Source organism: Oreochromis niloticus, linkage group LG9, assembly GCF_001858045.2.
Source record: "Oreochromis niloticus isolate F11D_XX linkage group LG9, O_niloticus_UMD_NMBU, whole genome shotgun sequence".
Classification (NCBI taxonomy): domain Eukaryota; kingdom Metazoa; phylum Chordata; class Actinopteri; order Cichliformes; family Cichlidae; genus Oreochromis; species Oreochromis niloticus.
This window is the reverse complement of record NC_031974.2, coordinates 1,208,813-1,232,455: the sequence shown is the minus strand read 5'-3', so window position 1 is coordinate 1,232,455 and position 23,643 is coordinate 1,208,813. Positions and strand designations below refer to the sequence as shown.

At 40.7% G+C, this 23,643-nt stretch overlaps 1 protein-coding gene across 2 annotated transcripts; it reads left to right on the top strand.

Moving 5' to 3' along the window:
• The first annotated feature begins 344 nt into the window (after positions 1 to 344).
• LOC109196898 (zinc finger protein 883-like) lies at positions 345 to 4,713 on the top strand. Of its 2 annotated transcripts, none has more exons than XM_025910528.1 (3): positions 345 to 421; positions 614 to 1,798; positions 3,597 to 4,713. In XM_025910528.1, exons 1-3 carry the CDS (start codon positions 404 to 406, stop codon positions 4,224 to 4,226), a joined length of 1,833 nt encoding a protein of 610 aa, XP_025766313.1. In that variant the 5' UTR covers positions 345 to 403; the 3' UTR covers positions 4,227 to 4,713. The 2 variants fall into 2 exon arrangements, with proteins under 2 accessions (XP_025766313.1, XP_019206987.2); XM_019351442.2 differs by having other exon boundaries at positions 3,594 to 4,713.
• Positions 4,714 to 23,643: the final 18,930 nt, after the last annotated feature.

Below are 23,643 nucleotides of genomic sequence, written 5' to 3'. Positions count from 1 at the left end.
GGAAATGTTGTAGGTGGCTGAGTTTATGCTGCTACCAATGAGTCTGAGTGGGACTCCTTCTTTGTGTATCTATGGAAGTCCATATATACAGGGTGTAGCATCCCCTGGGTAAAGGTGGTGGTATGCAGGGCGCTCAGTGGCTTTTTCCCTTTCAAGTTCTTGTAGGAAGCTGATGACTTTCTTTCTGTAGTTGCTTCTGGGGTTTCACCTTGAAGCTTCATAGGTATTGTTGTCACTGAGGAGTGTAGCAATGTTTATTTGCTCTGCTTCTTTTTGTCAGGGATAAAATACATAGATTTACTTTTTGTGTCCCAGCTGAGTAACAGGAGGAGGAGAGTCTGGTGGAGCAGCAGAGGAACAATTTCAGCCATTTGGACTCAGCTCAGCCACTACAGAGGAAACAATGACTTCAACACAAAAGGTCAGAAAAATATCACAGTTACACTGTTATTGAAACTGTGTGCACAGCTGGTTGTTTTTAAAAAACATAGGTGGTGGTAACACACCTACAATGTGTTTGTTGACATCTTTGATTCCACTAATTGAGGGAATTTCAGTTTGTTCCACAACTGTATTTCACTCACTGCCTCTGTTTGTATCTCTGTCACTGCAGGACCAACATAGAGCGAGAAGTCAGCGCTCTCAGGAGGCCGACAAACCTCACAGAAGAAAGGAAGAGAAAATATACAGCTGTGAAGAGTGTGGGAAGGATTTTACCCAGTCTGGGAGCTTAAAAACACACCACCTCATCCACAGTGGAGTTAAACCGTACAGGTGTGACCTGTGTGGAAAATGTTTTACCCAGAAAGGACACTTAAAAGCACACCAACTCATCCACAGTGGAGTTAAACCGTATAGCTGTGAGTTGTGTGAAAAGTCTTTTAACCAACCTGGAAGCCTAAAAAGACACCAACTCTTCCACAATGGAGTTAAAGCATACAGCTGTGAGTTGTGTGGAAAATATTTTAGCCAGAAAGGATATTTAAAAACACATGAACTCATTCACAGTGGAGTTAAAGCATACAACTGTGAATTGTGTGGAAAGTCTTTTACCTATCCTAGAAGCTTAAAAACACACAAACTCATCCACAGTGGAATTAAACCATACAGCTGTGAGTTGTGTGGAAAGTCTTTTACCCAAGCTGGAAGCTTAAAAACACACCGACTCATCCACAGTGCAGTTGAAGCACACAGATGTGACTTGTGTGGAAAGTCTTTTACCCATGCTGAAAGCTTAAAAAGACACCAACTTATCCACAGTGGAGTTAAAGCATACAGCTGTGAGTTGTGTGGAAAGTCTTTTACCCATGCTGAAAGCTTAAAAACACACCAACTCATCCACAGTGGAGTTAAAGCATACAGCTGTGAGTTGTGTGGTAAGTCTTTTACATATCCCAAAAGCTTAAAAACACACAAACGCATTCACAGTGGAGTTAAACCATACAGCTGTAATCAGTGTGGTAAAACTTTTGCTCAGAGTAGCAACTTACGATGTCATCTAGTTACCCACTCTGGAATTAAGGCGTACAGCTGTGACATTTGTGGGAAAACTTTCAGCACGCTAGGGTACCGCAATATTCACGTACGGATTCACACCGGACAGGATGTTTTCTGCTGTGATCAGTGTGGGAAACTGTTTACAACAGCCACACACTTACAAAGCCACATGTTTACCCACACTGAGGAGAGACCTTATAAATGTGACCTGTGCAATAAGGCTTTTAAATCTCCACGTCACCTGAAACTCCACCAAGAGATCCACATGAGAAAGAAACTCTACAAGTGCAGTTACTGTGAGGTATGTATTTATCTTTTAATTTTAGCCTGACTGTTTGGAACTACTCTGCTCATTCAATTTTTTAACTTTCTGTAATAACTCCTTAGTAATTCTACATATAAAAGCAGTGCTTATTGGATTTTAGTCTCAGCTATTATTTATTTCTTCCATAATCATAAAACCAGTAGGTGTGACTACAGAAAAGTCTCCCCATCTCCCCATTCTTCCATATTTAAGACTGCTACAATTTGGCCAGTGTTAGATGACTTATTGTGTTTTTACTAACTTAAAACAATTATTGTTGCTTTAAATTGGGAGTGAGACAGATTTGGTTGCAACTTTTCATGCGTATTTATGAAGAACATGATATAACTTTTTGCTTAGATACAGTTGTTTTTGTTTAAAATAAACTGGATGCAAAAATGGAGAGTTATTTTAGCCTGCATGTCCTGAACCAGAAGCTGGTCTTGAGTCTCTCTGTTCTTGACTGGATGGCGTGAAGCCTTCTGTCTGAATCCAGAAGCTAGAACGGTTTGTTGCTGGGATGGGATGGGTCCTTCAGTATCTGAGCTGCTCTGGACCAGCATCTTCTGGTGTAAATGTCCTGTAGGGAGAGGAGAGCAGTCCTTCAGCAGCGACCTAATGTATAAATCTGCCATCCTTAGTATAGCCGTTCCCATACCAGGATGAGATGTTCTGTGTGAGGAGGCTCTCCACAGGGGCTGAATCGAAAGTTCTGAGAATCCCTGGAGAGACCCCGAACTTCCTCAGTTGTCAGAAGTTGCACAGGCGCTGGCTAGCCTTTTTGTATGTGGGCAGACCATGTCATATCTGACGAGATGTGGACACTGGGATACTTACACCAACCTCCTTGGTGTTGCAGACGTTCAGCTGGAGGTGGTTATCCTGGCACCACAATGACAGATTCTTCATTTCCTCCATGTAGGCCGCCTCATCGTTGTTGGAGATGGCACCCATCACCACTGTGTTGTCAGCAGATCACAATGGTATTGGAGCTATGGGTGGCCACGCAGTCTGAAGTATAGAGTAGAGCAGTGGCGAGAGAACACACCCCTGTGTTCTCTCACCACTGCTCTACTCACATAGTTAGCCTGTTTCCTGTCAACATGGCTGAGAGTGGTGTGCAGGATATGGGCGATGACGTCCTCTGTGGATCTGTTGGGTTGGTAAGCAAAGTGGAGTGGATCTGTGGTGTTTGGGGTGGAGAAGGAGATGATGTTTTTCAGCAGCCTCTCAAACACCTTCATTACCACCAAAGTCGGTGCAACTGGCCGGTAGTCATTCAGGCATGAGGGCTTGTTGTTCTTGGGCACAGGGATGATTGTGGATCTCTTGAAGCATGTGGGGGCCACAGACTTTGCCAGGGACTCATTGAAATGGAAGTGAGTACACTTGCTTGCTGGTCCACAGAGCAACACAGCAGATGGCCGGTGATGCTGTCTGGCTTAGCTGCTTTCCTTGTGTTCACTCTCCTCACCGACGCACGGACGTCGTGCATTGCGATACGGATCACCGGTCCCTTGCCGTTGACGTCACCGTCCTCTGTTGTAAGGCAGTAATTAGCATTAGCCACCTGGCTAACCTCGAAACTGGTGTAGAACACGTTCAGCTCATTGGTGAATGCAGAGTCTGCGTTGATCGGCGCAGTGTCTCTGGCTTTGTAATCTGTGATGGTACTTAATCCCTTCCACATGCTACCCAATTTTGCTGTGCAAGAAACTGGACAATGACAATAAAAGTTCTAAAAATGTTGAAGGAATTCCCTGACTTACACTGTCTTTGTGTCTTTGTTTAGAAGCAGAGCGACACAGATGGATCCAGTAGTCAACCCTGTCGTCACTGTGGTGGTGGGAAAGACTTTCGTTGTGACCTTTGTGGAAAAACTTTCAGTAGGCAACAAAGCCTAAAAATACATCAGCGTAGACACACTGGAGACAAAATGAACTACTGCAAAGAATGTGGGAGAGGCTTCCCCACATCAAGTGCATTAAAAAAGCACGTACTCATTCACAGTGGGGTCAAAAAGTACGTCTGTGACCAGTGTGGGTCATCCTTCACCACTGCAGGTGAGCTTAAAGTGCATAAACGAGTCCACACAGGAGAGAAACCATACAAGTGCAAACACTGTGACAGAAACTTCTCACGATCGAGTAGTCGTAACCTTCATGAACGTACACACGTGGAAGAGAACTTCAGCTGTGACCAATGGCATCAGTGTGATCATGTAGGACTGAAATCACTGGATCACAATGATTCTGAAGAGACAGAAAGATCCACTTCTGGTTTCAGGGTCAGACTTAAAAACCTTGAGATCAGGCTCCACAGAGTTCAGCTAGAGTCTCCTGTAAAGAGTGCAGCTGATGTCACACTTGGATTTTATGAGGTAGCTCTGCTTTCTGGACCTGCAGTAAATAATCCAGGATCTTAAATTTAGGAATCTGCAAGTATAGACATGAAAATCAAGGTTTTCTCCCTTGAGAGATCTATGGCTCTAAATTTCTATCCCTGTTAAATTTTAATCTTTGTTCAATTAGAACATAATAGTGTTTTGTAGTTGTACTTTTTAAAGTAATATAAATGCTATGTGAATATGTTTTTTGTTTTTGTTTTTAACCAAACTAATATTGTACCAAATATCAGTGTATGGCTATATACATCAATTTCTTTCATTTCAACTTTCTTAGTTTTTTTTTAAATGAACTTGTTTTTCATCTATTTATCTTATGTGTTACCTCAGTTAAATTTTAATGGTTTTTCATATTTAAACTTATGCTTTGGTAATCCATGTTCTTAAATCAATTTCTTTCAAAACTCCAAATCATTTCACACCAGTTCCTGCAAATCAAATCAAATCAAATCACTTTTATTGTCACGTCACATGTGCAGGTACACTGGTACAGTACATGTGAGTGAAATTCTTGTGTGCGAGCTTCTCAAGCAACAGAGTTGTGCAAAAATACAATAACGTAAAACAAGCAAAAATATAAGAATGGCTAAATCTGAAAGTAATAAATATATGTACAATGTATAAGAGTATATGCATTACTGGATGTGTATACTAAATATGTTTTTCTACGTGTGTGTGTGTGTGTGTGTGTGAGTGTGTATATACATATTTTACAAATGAAATAGAGTAGACAATAAATAAGATATATAAAATATACAGAGGTTGGTAGTCGGACATGTGCAAAACAGTGGCATTAATGTACAGTATGGAGTGCATAATGTTGAAGTTCCAGTAGTGAAGGTGAGGTGTCTATGAGGTGCAGGGACTAGTACAGGATTCTACATTTAAAAGCTGCAAAGTATTTTCTCCCTTCCTGATTTTTATGTGTGTTACAATTAAGTGCTTTAGTTTAGGGCTGCTCAATTAATCGAATTTTAATCTCGATTACGATCTGGGTTTTCAACGATATTAAAAATGACTGAGCCAATTATTAGCACCTCCCTCGTGCTTTACTCTCGCGCTGCTCCGTGTGGCAAATCGAGCGCACCTCTCTGCGTTTCGAACACGCGTCACAACAATTAAGAGGACCCGAGGGAAGCTCGGAAAGCTCGGAAAGCTAAGCAGAAGTTATTTGGAGAGGAGAGGATAATGGCTGCTGAAGAAAGAATGCCGTTGGTTGAAAAGAGAGGTAAAACGACTTCAGTGGTGTGGAAACCAATGTTCCCTCTAAGCTGCGCACGTGCGCAATTGCGCACTGCTGGCACGGTCTCTGCACACAGAAAATCTGCGTTGCGCACAAAAAAAATCTAACCTGAATTGAAATTAAAATTAAAACTTTAACAATTCTGTTTTGCCGTGTTAGTCAGTAAGTGACTGGCTGCTCCTGTGTGGGATTAGAACGATGCCACCTTATCCCATAGTCCAGGGGTAGGCAACCTTTTTGATGGCGAGTGCCATTTAAAATTTCCTCAGAAGTCAGTGTGCCATATGATTGCATTAGCAATAAATTTAATAACGCTCTATATTAACAGTTACACATTATATAGAACAACTTTACAGAATTATATTTGTTTGCAAATGTTGGCAGCTATCAGCGAATAGTTATCAGCTATTTTGAAACAAAAAAAAAGACACTTTTTATTCATAACAAGAACTCCATAACAGCAAATGAACTGTACAACAGAAAATACAAATGCTATTTATGGTCTCCTCACAACAATGATAAGAAAAATAAACTGGGCCAATATGGTATGTTTGTTAATACAGAGATACACATGTTAATGTGATCTCTGGTCTCCCACTCAGAGACACAGGTCTCCAAGTGTCCAACATTCAGATGGCTACCTGAGGACACTCATGTGAGAGAAAATCTGCTCACACAGATATGTAGAGCCAAATACTGTCAATAAGGCCTCTGCAATGTTCTGAAGACAGTTAAACTTGTCAGGTAGTGATGTCCAGCAGGTGAAAATGCAGCTCCATGAACATGCACAGCTGTAGATTCCAGCTGCTTCGATGTCGCATTAACTGGCATTAACTCAGCCAGTTCATGCCAGACAAATCTAGCTGCTCATTAAAGATTTCTGGTTTGATCAGAAAATAAAACATTGGTCCATACACCTGAAAGTCCCAAAAATGCATTGTGTCTCGAGTCTATGGATGCAATTTGACTAAAGACCGGCCCCCCAGATATTAAAGCCATAAAGCCTTTGAATGAAAACAAATGTGACAGTGATGTACTCTGTCTTGTTGGTAAATGTATGATTTCTATTCATTTTATGTCAGATAAAAACTTTGGTTGTAAGATTCAGATAATTATTTAATAACAGCCAGACATTTTAAATGAGAATAAGAAAGTATTTCTTTGTGCCCCCCTTTCCCTGTTCATGCCCTACCTGGCCCCCTGGCAAAACTTTGCTAGACCTGCACAGTTACCAGCTGTCAGCTACGTAGAAAAGGATCCTGGTGTTATTTGTCTCTCAGAAACAGTTCATAACTTCCCTCCAACTCATTCATGTGACCTAAAAGGTAAACCTGTTTCTCCATCACCTGTTCAGCTCTGATGATTCAGTAAGGACATCTCCTGGTTTCATCTTCATGTTTCCCTCTCACCAGATAACCAAACTGATATCATGACCAGCAGCTTTACAGCTGATACTAGAAATTAATATTAAATAGATTCTAACAACAGCTGATCAAGCTTAAACGTGCTGCTGTTGTTTAGCGCGACATCCGGCAGTTTCCTCTTTCTGGCGCAAAGTGAGCGATAAATAAACAAGAGAGAAAAGCTGATCAGCTGATCATTGATCAGTTTCACGATTGAAGTAGCAACAGGAGAGAGAGGGGAGAGAATGAGAGGAGAAGAAGATGCAGCTGTGCAGCAAAGACACAATAACTCCAGCTTTGTGTCTTTTTCCATCCTGGCTGAAGTACGGGACAAACTGTGTTCCTTCTCAGCTCAACACGAAACGCGTAATAATTTCTCTGAATGCAGGACGATTCAGTTTGTACGGGACGGTTGGCAACTCTACTAACTAACCTTATGAATAAAATAAAGTTCACTATCAATAAAATCATAGCACCCGCCCAGCTGTATATAAACTCCGTCATGCTAGCTAGTACGCAGTACGAGTTATTGTAACTGACTGTAAAAAGTCAGCACACCGAAAATAAACTCCACCTAAACTTGGTTTATATCTGACCCAGATAGACTGCAGGTCATAACTTCTTACCTGAAGTTTAGTTCACCTGACGCTCCGACCGGCGGCTGCCTCGGGTCTCTCCTCCTCCTGCCTCCCCTTCCCTCATCCACCTGCTGGCCTCCACCACTTGTTAATTTTACTGAATCTGTGGAAGCTCCGCCACAGCCACCACCAAACAACGGAGTTATTTTTACACACCGACCAGTGTCTGGCCAATCCACCACCAAAAAAATAAAATAAAATAAAATAATCGGGCCACCGAGCAAATGCCCTTATGCCCGATGGCCAGTCCAGCTATGGTCGTGCATGCCATCAGTTAACCCTTCTGGCACGCATGCCTAGGGTTGCCGACCCCTGCTATAGTCCAACCAATAATGCGATTCACATTCGTATATACGCAGCCAATCAACATTGTTGACAGGCTATTACAGTGTCCTTATGTGCCGACACCGGTGTTTTAGCTGGCAAAGCGGCGTGGCTGATGTGGAGTGAAGCCACATTAATGACAACGTGTCCAACCATTGGAGATGTGAGCAGGACAGACGGAACAATTGACGGGAAAAGTGTGGACTTTATACCAGTTTTTAAATTGTGTTGATCGGCCACGTAAAACCAGAGTTATGATAAAAATATCTGCAATGTTTGGTTTTCTTCCTGAATACCATCGTTGTTTATATTTACTGCGGGAAGAAACGGTAAAAACGGCGTTTTATAAGGAAACCGCTCGAAAGCCTGTGAGCAAAAACAAAACCAAAAAAACCCCCCACCCTTTCCTATTGGTCGAAAAAAGTACCGTGTCGACCAATCAAAAAATGATATGGCAACGTGGCATCTAGTTGTTAAGAAACGGGGGGAAGTTTTAGGAGTGACGGCGGTGTTCTGAGATGTGAGAGATTTGAGACGTTTAGCGCAAATCTTGTGTAGTTAGTGTGTAGTTAGTGTGTAGTGTAGTCAATAGTTTTGTTGTGTGTGTCAGAACAATGAGGCGGCTGCTGAATGTTACAGGTGTTACAGCAGTAATACATCTCCTGTTGTCAGGCCTGCAGGTATCAGGCTGTTGTTCTCCTTTATCTCATACTGGACAGAAATTATTTTTTGGAGTGGCACAAATAATTTGTGTGGCATCAGATTTGATGCAGAACAGCTGATTGTTCTGTAAATAGTTTGAAATGTTTATTTAAAAAAACGCCTTGGCTGCATTAAAAAAAAAAAGCTGCAAAAAACTTTGTTGTTTGCCAAACTGAGTTACTTTTTTGATGTAGTAACTATATAAATAATTGCCCAACATTGGTCATTATATACTATATTTTGCAGACAGAGAGTTACAGACTCTCTCCCAGACCACAGACTCATACTCATAATACAAGTCAGAGCTTTATGAAAAAAAAGAAAGAAAGAAAGAAAGTTGTGTTTTCAAAATTGGAGTTCAAGTTATTTTTACTTCCAATAGTGTTAACATACTACACAGGTCATGAACAGGATTTTTTTAAATTTTCATTGTAAGTGGACTAAAGCAGTTAATTAAAAGTAGTCTAACATAAATGTAAATGCTGTAATTTGATTACTTTAATAAACCATGTAACTTGGATGGATTAGATGCTGGCGTGACCACAGTGCACATGTCTGATGTCGCTCACAGTGGTCCAAGGGACGCTCAGGGAGTTTATGTGTTCGCTCAGACACATGAAAAATTAGAGGGAACATTGTATGCATGGCATTACAGTGGGTGGAACAAATCATAAAACTGGATTGTATGCTGTCGATATTTTGTTGTTCTTATTAAAACCAGAACTATCAATATCAGAAATTATATCTATTATATGCAAGTTCATCTGGTTCTCTGATTACAGGATTAATTTAGGGAATTCAGAGGTTATGCCGCTGAGTGATCAGGTTAACTCTCTGACATTTATTTGCAATTTTCAATGGTCCTCTTGCGGTCACACATACCTTGGGCTAAGCATTTCACCAGTTCTTAAAGACCTATGGATACTGAACTTGTCCCCAGTTCTCATTGGAAAAAAAAAAAAAGATTTGGACAGATGGCAAAAATTGTTGCTTTCTTTTTAGGAGCCATGTGATCCTAATTAAAATCAATGTTCTCCCTTGTTTGTTATATCCAGTACAAATGTATGGGCTCAAATTGTGGTCATAAGTATTTTGTACTTGTAAATCAGTTTTGTACTTGTAAAAAGAATTTGTGTGTGTGTAAAAAAAGATTTTTGTGTGGACTGGCAGTTCAAAAAAGCGCCCCTCCGACAGCCAATCCCATCCATTCTGTGATTGGATAGTTACATTTGTGATTGACATGACATTGGCCAATCAGATGAAAGGAAGAAAAATGGGGTCAAAATTCGTACTTTTAACTTGAAACTTGAGTGCAGAGTTTCACACGTATTTCTTTTGGCTAAGTCGACACTATTAAACCCTGTTCTTTGATCCCCATGATGGAACAGAGAAAACCCGACTCAGGAGTGGTCAAAACGTTTATAATTCTTTATTCAATCATCTTCCAGAAGAAAGAACCCCACAGCCCAAAGCCTGTTGCAGAATCTCTAACATTAGAAGCTAAAAATGTGTCTCATATAGGTGTTATTTTGGTACTTTACACGTCACACATAGTTTCGATTAAAAAAAAAACTCCTTCTATGTTACTAGTTCCACTTTTTCTGTCTGGTTTCCTGTATTTTATTAATATGCCTCTGCAGCTCTACACTAAACTTCCTGTTTTTCAGTCTGACTGAGCACTTAGTTTATGAGTCAAAACTGGCCTTGCTTTACAAGCCTTTATTATTAAAATGCATAAAACAATATAATCAGAAAATAAGCACTAACAATATATATTTATTCTGTAACAACACACAAAAATCTTTTTTACACACACACAAATTCCTTTTACACATACAAATCCTGATTTACAAGTACAAAACTGATTTACAAGTACAAAATATTTATGACCACAATTTGAGCCCATACAAATGCTACCTCTATGGATAACCCAGAATGTTTCTTGGGATATAGAAAAGGTTTTTTCAAAATATATCTGACATGGAAGAAACCTGGATTAGAAATTAGACTCTCACAATTGCCTATAGATAGGAGAGGCATAGGTTGTCAAATTTAATTTTCTATAAATGGTCAGGCCATACCCGTTTTTTTTTTGTTTGTTTGTTTGTTTGTTTGTTTGTTTTTTTGTATGGAAGTGGTTACATGGTTATCTCAATTTTGATTCCCTCCTAGACTCTTGGTCTGCTTCACCTTCTTAACTTTGGAGCCTAGTTGTCTGTAACAAAAAGAAATAACTTTCTCCAGCTAATCAGTCTAATCTTATTCATTCCAAAATTTCACAATCTGCAGAAACAGCTACGTATGATGATTTGGAGACATTTCTTATTAAGCAAAAAGATAGAACTCATTTTATTTCTGCCTTTTATTCTTTACTATATGCTCATAATAGCAGCACACTGAGTGTTATGGGAGGGGCATCTTAATAATCAGTATACAGAGGAGGCTTGGAAAGGAGCCATTAACATAGATACATCTACTTTTACTTGCAACCGCTTGCGAGAAACCCAATACAAAAATTTACACCGCCTATATATAGCTCCTAATGTCTTGCATAAGATTGCACCTCACGTTCCCCCCTTCTGTATCAAATGTCAAAATGAAACTGGTATCCTTTTCCATTACTTTTGGGAATGCAAACTAATCAAAAGATTTTGGAGTTCTATATCTCAAGTACTGAGTAATATTTTTAAGAATGGGATCCAAAAGGACCCTGGATATTTTCTTCTTGGTTTACTTTCAAAAGAATGAACATCAACTTACTTGCAGTGTAAACTATGTGATAAACTGTTACTGTTAGCTGTTTTCAGGTGCCCCCAGGTAATTAGGAAGTGAGCACCAAGGATGAGAGTTCACTCTTGTAGTTTATTTTTTAAATCTGTGGGTGAATAGATAGTTTTTTTTTCTTTTTCCTCATAGAGTATCTTTTTCTCCTCTTTTCCCCATATGTGTAATTGTAAATGTAAGGACTTTAACTGTATGCAATTCCCTTTCTTTTGCTTCTTTGTTAGGTTTTTGTGTTTGTTCGGATGATAAATAAAAACTGTTGAATCACAAACTCACCTGAACCGGATCCTATAATTTTTATTTTTGTGTCATTTCTTGTAGATTGGTTTACTCGAATGTAGAATCTCTCTGTCATGGTTTGATCAGTAAACCTCATCCAGCTGGCTGCACTGAGAGGGAACCTGCTATATTGTGCATGTATTGAATTTTCCATTTGATGTTGTTGAATTCTTCTTTATTTTGTTGTATCCCTTTATGGACATGTAAAGAAAATCATTGTTGAGCTAATGCACGATTTACTTCTGATCTATCTAAACTACTCCATGAGCACAACATGGCATGGGCCAAAGCTCAGAGAACTAACCTCCACACTGATCGGCTGTTTTTCAAGCAGCTGTGTGACACATGCACAGTTGTCATAAGAAAAGTCAAAGGTGATCATTTTCTTACAGAGACAACAATCTCAACAACCCCTTTAAGATTCGGGAGACAATAAAATTATCTGGTAATAAAACTGTTGGTCGGCTTAATGAACATTTTATGATGTTATAAGAAATAAATGTATAATTACACAAAAGGTTCTGACTGTACAGTTTTTGTTTTTTACTGTAGTTGTAAAAAATTGAAGTTTTTATAGTGGAAACTTTTGTGTCATTTAATTGTTTACAACATTTAACCTGATCACTAGTGATGTGTCCTGTGTGTCGAAGCTTCGAAGCTTGTGTCGGGTAATCTTGGGGGAGTTTTTGTGAAGCGTGTATCGAGGCTTGCTTTGATTACGTATGCAGTGACGTTCGAGGCCTCACGGGCAGTCCGTACCATGTGACTAATTCAGGAACTGGCTCGTGGGTTCGTGCCAGATTTGAATTAAAATGGGCAGCAAAACACAGCTGATTTCCCTATCACATTGTGTTGTGGAATTGGATTACGTACGTGCTACACAGTTACTTGAACATTTCTTCTTTGATGGAACCAGCAAGGAAGAGATTTTTTTTAATCTCATCTCTCCTAAAAAAGTATGCACACAGTAATAAACATCACAAATGATAAGTACCATAATATAAATACACAACACCACAGATCCTATAATCTGATTTCTGTCTTTTAGTTTATTAAAAAGTGAAGCGCCACACACTAGTTTGTGTCATTATCCAGATGAACATAAGCATGATTACACAGTTACACAATCATACCAAAACTCTGTGCTGAGAGTTTCCACTTTCTCTTTTGTATCAGACATACTGAGACAATATTCGGGATAAATAACCATGAAAACTGTTTATTTATCCAGTTTAGAGGTTAACAAATCATATAATTATGATCAAAGAGCCTGTTTCACTTGAATCGTCCACTTGATGGCGCAGTAGAGTCGACCAGTTGGATGGAAAGCTTCAGTTCATCACGAGGCTTCATCTCACCATCACTACTGATCACTGCCACATTCAACAAACGCATGTTCTCCTCCACATCGTCCACACATCACTTCCCCAATACTCGCACTAGCTATGTGACCAAACATCTGACACTTATAGCACCTGAGTGGAGGAGGCACATAAACACAGACACTAAAACTCACGTATCCCACCATGACTTTCTCTAGCAAAGTATTACCTTGAAACTCAAGCAGTACTGACATACTATCCACATTTTCTCCATTTCTAACAGCTTTAAGTCTTTTTTTATTCCAGTGATCTCTCCTCCTTTGATCATTTTCCTCAATGGAGAATAACTGAAATCCCTGCTCCTCCTTTCTACTCACCCACTATTTTCCTTTCCATGATGTCCTTTTAACAAACCATTTGCAATTTAAGTGTCTTATTCTTTTGTTCTGCATTTTTAAATTTAATAAACTCCCGTCTCGGAGCACCTTAGCTAGCTCCACATCAGATTATGCCAAAACACCCACCTAAATTCAAACTGCTCGTCTCACAAAAATTCCACCTAGTGTCCCGCTCAAACCATCTATCCTCCCTAGAGCAGCCCAAGAAGTCTTCACAGGTCCCAGTTTATAGCCAGCCCAATTCAGTCTCGAATATATGTTGAAAATACATCATAACTTTGAGTCACAAACTGACACTGAGCCTCTTCAGTGAATCCAGCAGCTTTTTAACATCATTAGAAGTGTTTGAGCTGCTGCAGACATTAGTAAATCTGACCCTAAATGTTCCTTCTTCTTTAAAATTCAAACTAATGAATTGATATTCATTGGTTTGAATTAAGGGATATTTTAACAGGTTGTTATTTTTTATATGACCTCCATAAAACAACAGGGTTATAACACATTGTTTGTTTTGTAGTCCATCTTCTGCACATTGTAGTTTCACCAGGCGGACATGTGGTGTCACATCGTCAAAGAGAGACGAGTGTAAGCTGTTCATATTCTCAGCACCGCTCTTCCCTTTTTCTGAGTCCTTAGCAATTCTCCTTTCCACAATGACGTTTTCATCGACGCTAAGGAAGAGAGGTCAGGAAAAGGAGATAGGAGGTACTTTTGAAAAACACCTCACGTGTGGACAGTTGTGTCACGTGACCGCACTGCAACGAATAAGAGAAAAGCAGGAAGAAGGGGGCGGAGCAAATTGTGTGTAGGAGAGGAGTCGAGCTGAGAGAGACGCTTTTTCATGAAAAAGGAGTAAAGTAGTGAACTTAGAGGAGAGAAACAAACTAAAGTACCGATCATATGCCACTACCAACGTTTGGATCGATACGTGCATCGATCTGCCCACCCTTGTCTCCTGGATCGTAGCTGAGATCAGCGTGAACCACGTGGGTCTCTGCTCCCTGATCTGTTTCCTGTGTTTGGAAAGAGTTCCAGCTTCATCACGGAGTTTCTCTCGGTTTGTGGGCTCATCTAAAGGTAAGCACCGAGCTAACTTTACTGTGAGCTCAGTTCATGTTGAGTTTAGCTCCTGAATGAGGTCTTCTGCTGCTCTCCTCGGTGTCTGTTCACAGTTTATTGTCAACACGTTGAGAGAAGAGCGAGAGAGTGTTTGGATGAAAACCCCAACTAATCATTAGCTCAGCACGCTGGGAGAAGTTGAGCGTTTGCTCGCAGAAAGTTGGAACCTTTAGCTGCACTGCGTAAATTCAACAGTCTTTACGCTCAACGAGACAGGGTTGTTTAAAAGGCTGCTTTGTTTTAATTTTCCTTTGTTAGGTTAATGATATCTGTAACCACCTTGTTCTTTGTTTTTGAAGTGTTCCTGCAACTGCAGCATACATGCTAAGCTAGCTGGACTACGTGACTTCCGCGCATTGCATTCTGGGTACGAGTGGCAACAAAATCAAAACACTGCATTAAGTGCTAGCATTTCCAGCACCGGTAATCATTAATTCAGCAGTTTTAATCCCTACTTGCATTTTATTTGCCCCAAAAACAGTTATGTACAAAACAACGGTGAACAAGTCTTGATGCATGCTCAATCATCCAGGAAAGTCACTCATCCAAGTGACTTCTTCAGTCTCATCTGACTGCAGGTTTCCCTTATTAAATTTTGGTCAGTGGTTGTTGATCAATGGTCATGAGAATTTGCATAATTAAGATTAAGGAATTGACCTCCCAGCCCATTGTTCCTTCAGTTGGCTGGTTTCAGTCATTATGCAAATGTACTGTTTATAAGATTGGGGAAACCTGCAGTCAGCTGAGACTGAAGAAGTCAATTGGATGAGTGACGAAACATTTCTCCCACAAAATGCTACATCCAGATGAACAGAATCAACTTTTTGGAGACGGTGAACATGGCAGGTGCGTACAAAGACCGACTTGCCAAAAAGGCAAAACAAAAGTATGAGGAAAAAAATCAAAGGAGTGAAAGGGTCATCATCATCATCATCATCATCGTTTATTTATATAGCACTTTAAAAACACACAAGGCTGACCAAAGTGCTGAACAATAGAAACATAATAGATACCATAAGAATAATAAATACGATAAAAATAATAAACATAATAAACATAGCAAAAACAATAAAATATAAGTAAATACAAGTCAGTCAACCACTGAGTCAAAAGCCAGTGAATAAAAAATGCGTTTTCAATCTGGATTTAAAAACCAGCACTGATGTCGATTGCCTAATGTGAAGAGGAAGGTTATTCCAAAGCTTAGGAGCCACAATAGAGAATGCTCGGTCGCCTCTCAGTTTCAGCCGTGATTTGGGGACTGAGAGCAACAGCTGCTCAGCTGACCGGAGCGAACGAGTGGGGACATAGGGCTTCAGCAAATCAGACATATATGCAGGTGCCAGACCATTTAAAGATTTAAAAACCAATAAAAGAACTTTAAAATGAATCCTAAATTCAATTGGAAGCCAGTGCAGGGAGGCCAGAACTGGAGTAATGTGCTCAAATTTCCTTTTACCAGATAAAAACCGTGCCGCAGCATTCTGTACTAATTGCAGGCGTGTCAGAGTGCCCAGTCCAACCCCAATTAAAAGGGAGTTACAATGATCCAAGCGTGAGGTTATAAAAGCGTGGATGACAGTCTCCAAGTCACGCCTTGAAAGGAAAGGTTTAACCTTCGACAGACGCCTGAGGTGATAGAATGACGATTTCACCACCCCATTCACGTGGCCATCAAAGGTAAGAGCAGAGTCGATTTTTAACCCAAGATTGGTAATCGAGCTCTTCAGGTGAGGGGTCAGAGCAGCAAGGTCAACATCAGGGATATCAGAGGAACGATTCGGGCCAAACACAATTGCTTCCGTTTTACGTTCATTAAAATTTAAAAAGTTTTGAGCCATCGATGACTTAACATCACTAAGGCAATCAAGCAGGAGTCTAATTGAGGAGCTATCAGAATGACTGAAAGGAAAATAGAGCTGGCAATCATCAGCATATAGATGAAATGAAACATTGTGTTTACGAAAGATCGCACCCAGTGGCAGGAGATACAATGAAAACAGTAATGGCCCAAGAATAGATCCCTGTGGTACACCCCATGACAGAGGGGCCACAGAAGACGATGATGAGCCCAACTTAACACAGAAGCTCCTGTTTGAGAGATATGATTTTATCGACAGGAGTGCCAAGCCAGAAATGCCCACACAATGCTGTAATCGAGAGATCAGCAGGTTGTGATCCACTGTATCAAATGCAGCAGTCATATCTAGTAGTATAAGCACTACGTGTTTACCACAGTCTGTCGCTACCAGAATATCATTCATAACCTTTATGAGAGCTGTCTCTGTGCTATGAAGCGGCCTAAAGCCGGACTGGAAAACTTCAAAGATTTGAAAGTTGTTTAGATAATCCATCAGCTGAGTGTGAACAACCTTTTCCAAGATCTTACTCAGAAAAGGAAGTTTAGAGATGGGTCTAAAATTTGACATTACTGAAATATCTGAGCCTGGTTTCTTAAGTAAGGGATGAATAACTGCATGCTTAAACTCACTTGGTACTTGACCTGACAAGAGGCTGGTATTGATTATGTTCAGAATATGTGGTCCAACAGTAGGAAACACCTCTTTCAGAAAACGGGGATGAACAACATCATTCGGAGAACCACACGGTTTAGCAGTTAACACAAGCTTCTCTAGTTCAGGTAGAACAACCGGTTGGAAAGCAATAAGCAAACTTAAACAGGGAACATGCACAGCCGGGTCAACAGAAGCTACAGTGGAGGGTCTCAAACTAGCAACCTTATCCACAAAGAAATTGAGAAACCTATTACACATAACCTCAGAAGATTGCAAAAGAACATGATCCTCTGCATTCAGTACAGAATTAATGGTATTATACAGGACACGAGGGTTATGTGAATTAGCAGCAATAAGTTGTGAAAAATAGGAGTTTTTGGCGGTCTTTACTGCCCTCTGGTAAGCTTTCCAGCTCGTCTTAAGAGCTTCCAAAGAGACGTACAGCCTGTCCTTTTTCCATCGTCTTTCACATCTCCTACATTCTCTTCTAATGGCTCGAGTAAAATCGGTTAGCCAAGGGCTGGCCTTGGGTTTACACTGCCTGAGTCTTAGAGGTGCAACAACATCAAGGGCAGATTTACAAACAGAGTCCAGATGAGAGAGTAATCCATCTACGGAGGACGACTCAGAGGGACTGGACATAAGTTGTTCAAATAGTGTTGAAAAATCTTCAGCAGTATCTGAGCCGAAGGCACGATAGCATCGCGTCGGTGCAGCCCGTTTAACAACAGGACTAAGAGGAACAACGTCAAATAAAATGGGCATATGATCAGAGAATACAGCATCCTCCACATGTAAGTTACAGACAGATAACCCATATGACAACACCAAATCCAATGTGTGACCACGTTCTTGAGTGGCACATTTAACAGATTGAACAAGATTAAAAGAGTTCACCAGGTCCATGAATTTCTTAGCCAGGGGCTTCCCTGGGCAACATACGTGTATATTAAAATCACCGAGTAGCAGGACCTGGTCATACCGGGATGCACAGTCAGCGAGAAACTCCGAAAACTCAGATAAAAACTCCTTTTTATATTTAGGAGGCCGATAAACTATTGCACACAGCAATGAAGGCGAGTGGCCCAGTTCACACAGGCAAAGTTCAAAACTGGTGTGGCGTGTCCATGAGGATAGTTGCTTAAACTCAAAGTGTGATTTAAAAACAACAGCTAACCCCCCGCCACGACCAGAAACTCTCGGAGCGCTAAAATAAGCACAGCCGGCGGGCAGCAGTTCAGAAAAAACGCTTAACTCACCGGGTGAAGTCCAGGTTTCAGTCAAACAGAGGAAATCCAATGCATGGGAAGAAAAGAAATCCTTCAGGATGAAGGTCTTATTCGCCACCGATCTGGCATTTATTAAGCCCAACCTGAGGGGAGCTGGTTCGGAGACCTCCGGGGTAGTGACAACCAGATCCACCGATCGAAGGTTTGATCGGTCGATTCCCCTCCAACGCAGATGCCGAAGAGGGAATGATTTAACAGGGCTGCTCCCGATAGAGCCGACAACGGGAACCAACCAGGAATCCACAGGATCCAGAGCACGCAATGGTACCAGGAGTCGTGGGAAAGATTGACGAACGGAGCGTAGATCGTGAGGAAGGTAAGAAATCCGGATTCTCAGCTTAACGAGGCGACCTCCACGGGTACCCCGTCTCCTGCGTCGCTTCCGCATATCTGGTGGCGGTGGTAGGGGATGCCAGCGCAATGGTACTGCTTCCAGGTAGGGAGGCAGAAAACCCTGGCTATCTTTACCAAACCAAACTGAAACTTTGGTGGATGAGCCGATTTCCAATAAAGTCTGGCGATCATACGACAGTATTGAACTGACATGTTGCACAACATTAGCTAAAAACAATAAAATCAAACAGGTAAAAAAGAGCGGTTGACGGCATGCCAAACACACAGGCGCCATCTTTGTTTCTTTTTTGGTCTAGATAGATAGTAAAAAGACCCATACGAGCATACAGAGTGGAGTAAAGACGTTAGCATGCTGCCCGACTTTCATCACGCACATATTTATTATTATATGGTCCTAAGTGTGAGTGCATACACTCACGAAGTGTTTAGTAACTTCAGATCCCTGCAACAAGCCCAGGTCCAGTTTACTTTGGTTATTTGGACTATTCCATTTCACAGCTGTTGTTAAATTTCTTTTCTTTATCTCCTTCACAGGCTAACGCAATCTATTTGTTGTTTCAGGTTTTAGTATTATACAACATTTTGAGATCTAATAAAAAATAAAATAGGTGTTTCATAATTCGGTCAGTTTATTGTCTTTATTTATCTGTCTAACTGCTTCGGTGAAAAACAAATCAACAATGCCAAAAAAACATATCAAAACAACATACTGGAAAACAGTTATTAATCACTTGATTGCTTCAATACAACACTTGGGCACATATATGCGGGACTTTTCGTGGCTGTTTTGATCTAGCTTTCTCTCTCTTAACTGATAAATCTCGCCGTGGTAGCAGCTTTAAGCTCGGTATGACCCAGGTTGGCAGAGGGTGCCCAGTCTTGATCACATTCCAGTATTTTGTAGGCTTGTTTTCCTGCAAAACACAACAAATATTAGCCCGCAAAGCCACAGTGAACAAAGCAGCATAATGCATCGAATTCAATTCAAAATAAATATAAGACTTAACCTAGATGTAACCTAAATCAACAATGTTATGGTAAATTACGTAATAACTACAACAGAAGACTTACCTTTGTGGAAATGCTTGGAGCAGACTAACTTGTGAGCTGGAGTGTTCTGAAATGTTATAGTTGGTCTGCAATCCAGGCTATCCGTCGGCTCTTTGTTACTCCGGAAACATGGCTTGAACAATTTCTCTTCCACGACGTAATCCGATAAAAACCAATCTCTTTACCTGTCGGCTTCCCGTGGCTGTCAGGCAACCGGCTATTGCAGTTAATAATACAACAGCTTCTTGCCATTCTTTGTGTTTCTTTTTATCGCTGTGTGACTTTCTTCGTGTGAAAATTTTCAATCTCTATTAGGTTATGATAGGAAAAATGGTGATTTGGGCAGAGTTGGCCTAGCATACGCACACCCCACATACCTTGAAACATTAGCTTTAGAGGTCCAAAACACCCAACCAAACCATTTAATTTTTGTTTAATTAAAGACTAATTATGTAACTATTTAATAATAAAGAAGGAAACATCACAAAAAGCACTTAAGGTCATGAAAATTAATCAGGATTTAGCAATTCACTGACACATCCACCTTATTTATTGAAAGTATCGGTATCGGCGATACTGGCCCGTATTAGCTTCATGGCTTACCAAAGTCGTACTAAAACATTTTGACAAATTTTTAAGCGTTGTGTACCACATGATATTCGCACATAACGCGCACTTTTGAGAAGATTTAAAGATTTTAAGTGTGCCTTATAGTACGCTACTGAAAAAGTTCTTGTGCTTAAAGTGCGTCACTGAGCTGAGATTTAAACTTAAAATATCTCAAGATATATATAAATAAAAAATAAAGTCTAAATTAAAAGTGCTTCAAAGGCTTTGAACTAAACATCTCAATACAGTGGCTTGCAAAAGTATTCAGGCCCCTTGAACTTTTCCACATTTTGTCACATTACAGCCACAAACATGAATCAATTTTATTGGAATTCCACGTGAAAGACCAACACAAAGTGGTGTACACGTGAGAAGTGGAACGAAAATCATACATGGTTCCAAACATTTTTTACAAATAAATAACTGCAAAGTGGGGTGTGCGTAATTATTCAGCCCCTTTGGTCTGAGTGCAGTCAGTTGCCCATAGACATTGCCTGATGAGTGCTAATGACTAAATAGAGTGCACCTGTGTGTAATCTAATGTCAGTACAAATACAGCTGCTCTGTGACGGCCTCAGAGGTTGTCCAAGAGAATAGTGGGAGCAACAACACCATGAAGTCTAAAGAACACACCAGACAGGTCAGGGATAAAGTTATTGAGAAATTTAAAGCGGGCTTAGGCTACAAAAAGATTTCCCAAGCCTTGAACATCCCACGGAGCACTGTTCAAGCCATCATTCAGAAATGGAAGGAGTATGGCACAACTGTAAACCTACCAAGACAAGGCCGTCCACCTAAACTCACAGGCCGAACAAGGAGAGCGCTGATCAGAAATGCAGCCAAGAGGCCCATGGTGACTCTGGATGAGCTGCAGAGATCTACAGCTCAGGTGGGGGAATCTGTCCATAGGACAACTATTAGTTGTGCACTGCACAAAGTTGGCCTTTATGGAAGAGTGGCAAGAAGAAAGCCATTGTTACAAGAAAACCATAAGAAGTCCCATTTGCAGTTTGCCACAAGCCATGTGGGGGACACAGCAAACATGTGGAAGAAGGTGCTCTGCTTGGCTGTCACTTAAGTTATTTACATGAGAACTACAGGGAGTGCAGAATTATTAGGCAAGTTGTATTTTTGAGGAATAATCTTATTATTGAACAACAACCATGTTCTCAATGAACCCAAAAAACTCATTAATATCAAAGCTGAATGTTTTTGGAAGTAGTTTTTAGTTTGTTTTTAGTTTTAGCTATTTTAGGGGGATATCTGTGTGTGCAGGTGACTATTACTGTGCGTAATTATTAGGCAACTTAACAAAAAACAAATATATACCCATTTCAATTATTTATTTTTACCAGTGAAACCAATATAACATCTCCACATTCACAAATATACATTTCTGACATTCAAAAACAAAACAAAAACAAATCAGCGACCAATATAGCCACCTTTCTTTGCAAGGACACTCAAAAGCCTGCCATCCATGGATTCTGTCAGTGTTTTGATCTGTTCACCATCAACATTGCGTGCAGCAGCAACCACAGCCTCCCAGACACTGTTCAGAGAGGTGTACTGTTTTCCCTCCTTGTAAATCTCACATTTGATGATGGACCACAGGTTCTCAATGGGGTTCAGATCAGGTGAACAAGGAGGCCATGTCATTAGTTTTTCTTCTTTTATACCCTTTCTTGCCAGCCACGCTGTGGAGTACTTGGACGCGTGTGATGGAGCATTGTCCTGCATGAAAATCATGTTTTTCTTAAAGGATGCAGACTTCTTCCTGTACCACTGCTTGAAGAAGGTGTCTTCCAGAAACTGGCAGTAGGACTGGGAGTTGAGCTTGACTCCATCCTCAACCCGAAAAGGCCCCACAAGCTCATCTTTGATGATACCAGCCCAAGCCAGTACTCCACCTCCACCTTGCTGGCGTCTGAGTCGGACTGGAGCTCTCTGCCCTTTACCAATCCAGCCACGGGCCCATCCATCTGGCCCATCAAGACTCACTCTCATTTCATCAGTCCATAAAACCTTCAGTCTTGAGATATTTCTTGGCCCAGTCTTGACGTTTCAGCTTGTGTGTCTTGTTCAGTGGTGGTGGTCTTTCAGCCTTTCTTACCTTGGCCATGTCTCTGAGTATTGCACACCTTGTGCTTTTGGGCACTCCAGTGATGTTGCAGCTCTGAAATATGGCCAAACTGGTGGCAAGTGGCATCTTGGCAGCTGCACGCTTGACTTTTCTCAGTTCATGGGCAGTTATTTTGCGCCTTGGTTTTTCCACACGCTTCTTGCGACCCTGTTGACTATTTTGAATGAAACGCTTGATTGTTCGATGATCACGCTTCAGAAGCTTTGCAATTTTAAGACTGCTGCATCCCTCTGCAAGATATCTCACTATTTTTGACTTTTCTGAGCCTGTCAAGTCCTTCTTTTGACCCATTTTGCCAAAGGAAAGGAAGTTGCCTAATAATTATGCACACCTGATATAGGGTGTTGATGTCATTAGACCACACCCCTTCTCATTACAGAGATGCACATCACCTAATATGCTTAATTGGTAGTAGGCTTTCGAGCCTATACAGCTTGGAGTAAGACAACATGCGTGAAGAGGATGATGTGGACAAAATACTCATTTGCCTAATAATTCTGCACTCCCTGTAAAAGGAAATTCTCAATCTCTCCTTGTTGTATAGCTTAGCTTTTCAAACAGTTTTAACAGTTACTTTAGTCTGACAAAAGCCGAATGACGAATTAGCGCTTTCAGTCAGAGATTGAGCATGGACCTGTTTATTGTATTTCCAGACTTGCTTTCGGCACAATTTACAGTGCGTGCTACTCTGTTTTTTGTCAGAATTGAAATAGCCGAAATACCTTCACACTACGGAACTTCTGTGGCCCTTCCGTTCGACAAGCTCTCCGGCATTGGAACCATCATCTGTTTTTTCTTCGGTAACCTTCGCTCATGCTCTCGGTTGATTTTTCTCTAGTCGGCAAACTCATTTCTTCCATTACCTGGGAAGCCCAGCTGGCTGCTTCCCAGACAAATACACGTGCGCCTTGGCACTTGTGCTGTATGTAACAAGTCACACATGACGTGACACTGCGGCTGTGATTGGTTCGGCCCTGCGCTACTTAATTTGGATTGGCTGTTCTTTTTTTTTTTTTTTTTTTTTATGAGGACAAGAGAGATAAGGCCTATCGCAATAGTTTAATTTTTCGAGAAATTTTTTGAGAAAAATTAATTTCGCAATACATATTGTTATCGTTCTATCGCCCAGCTCTACTGATAAGGAAGTCCTACTATCTGTTAAACATCTCCCATTACAATGGCCTCACTGTGTGTGTAGAGCATAAGGCCCATCTGTAGTGCACATGCATACAACTAAGTGACAGGAGTGCTTTTGCTATACTAAA

Coding starts and splice junctions, on each gene's coding strand:
- LOC109196898 (XM_019351442.2), top strand. Junction 1,799..3,593: donor ACAAGTGCAGTTACTGTGAG/GTATGTATTTAT, acceptor GTCTTTGTTTAG/AAGCAGAGCGACACAGATGG.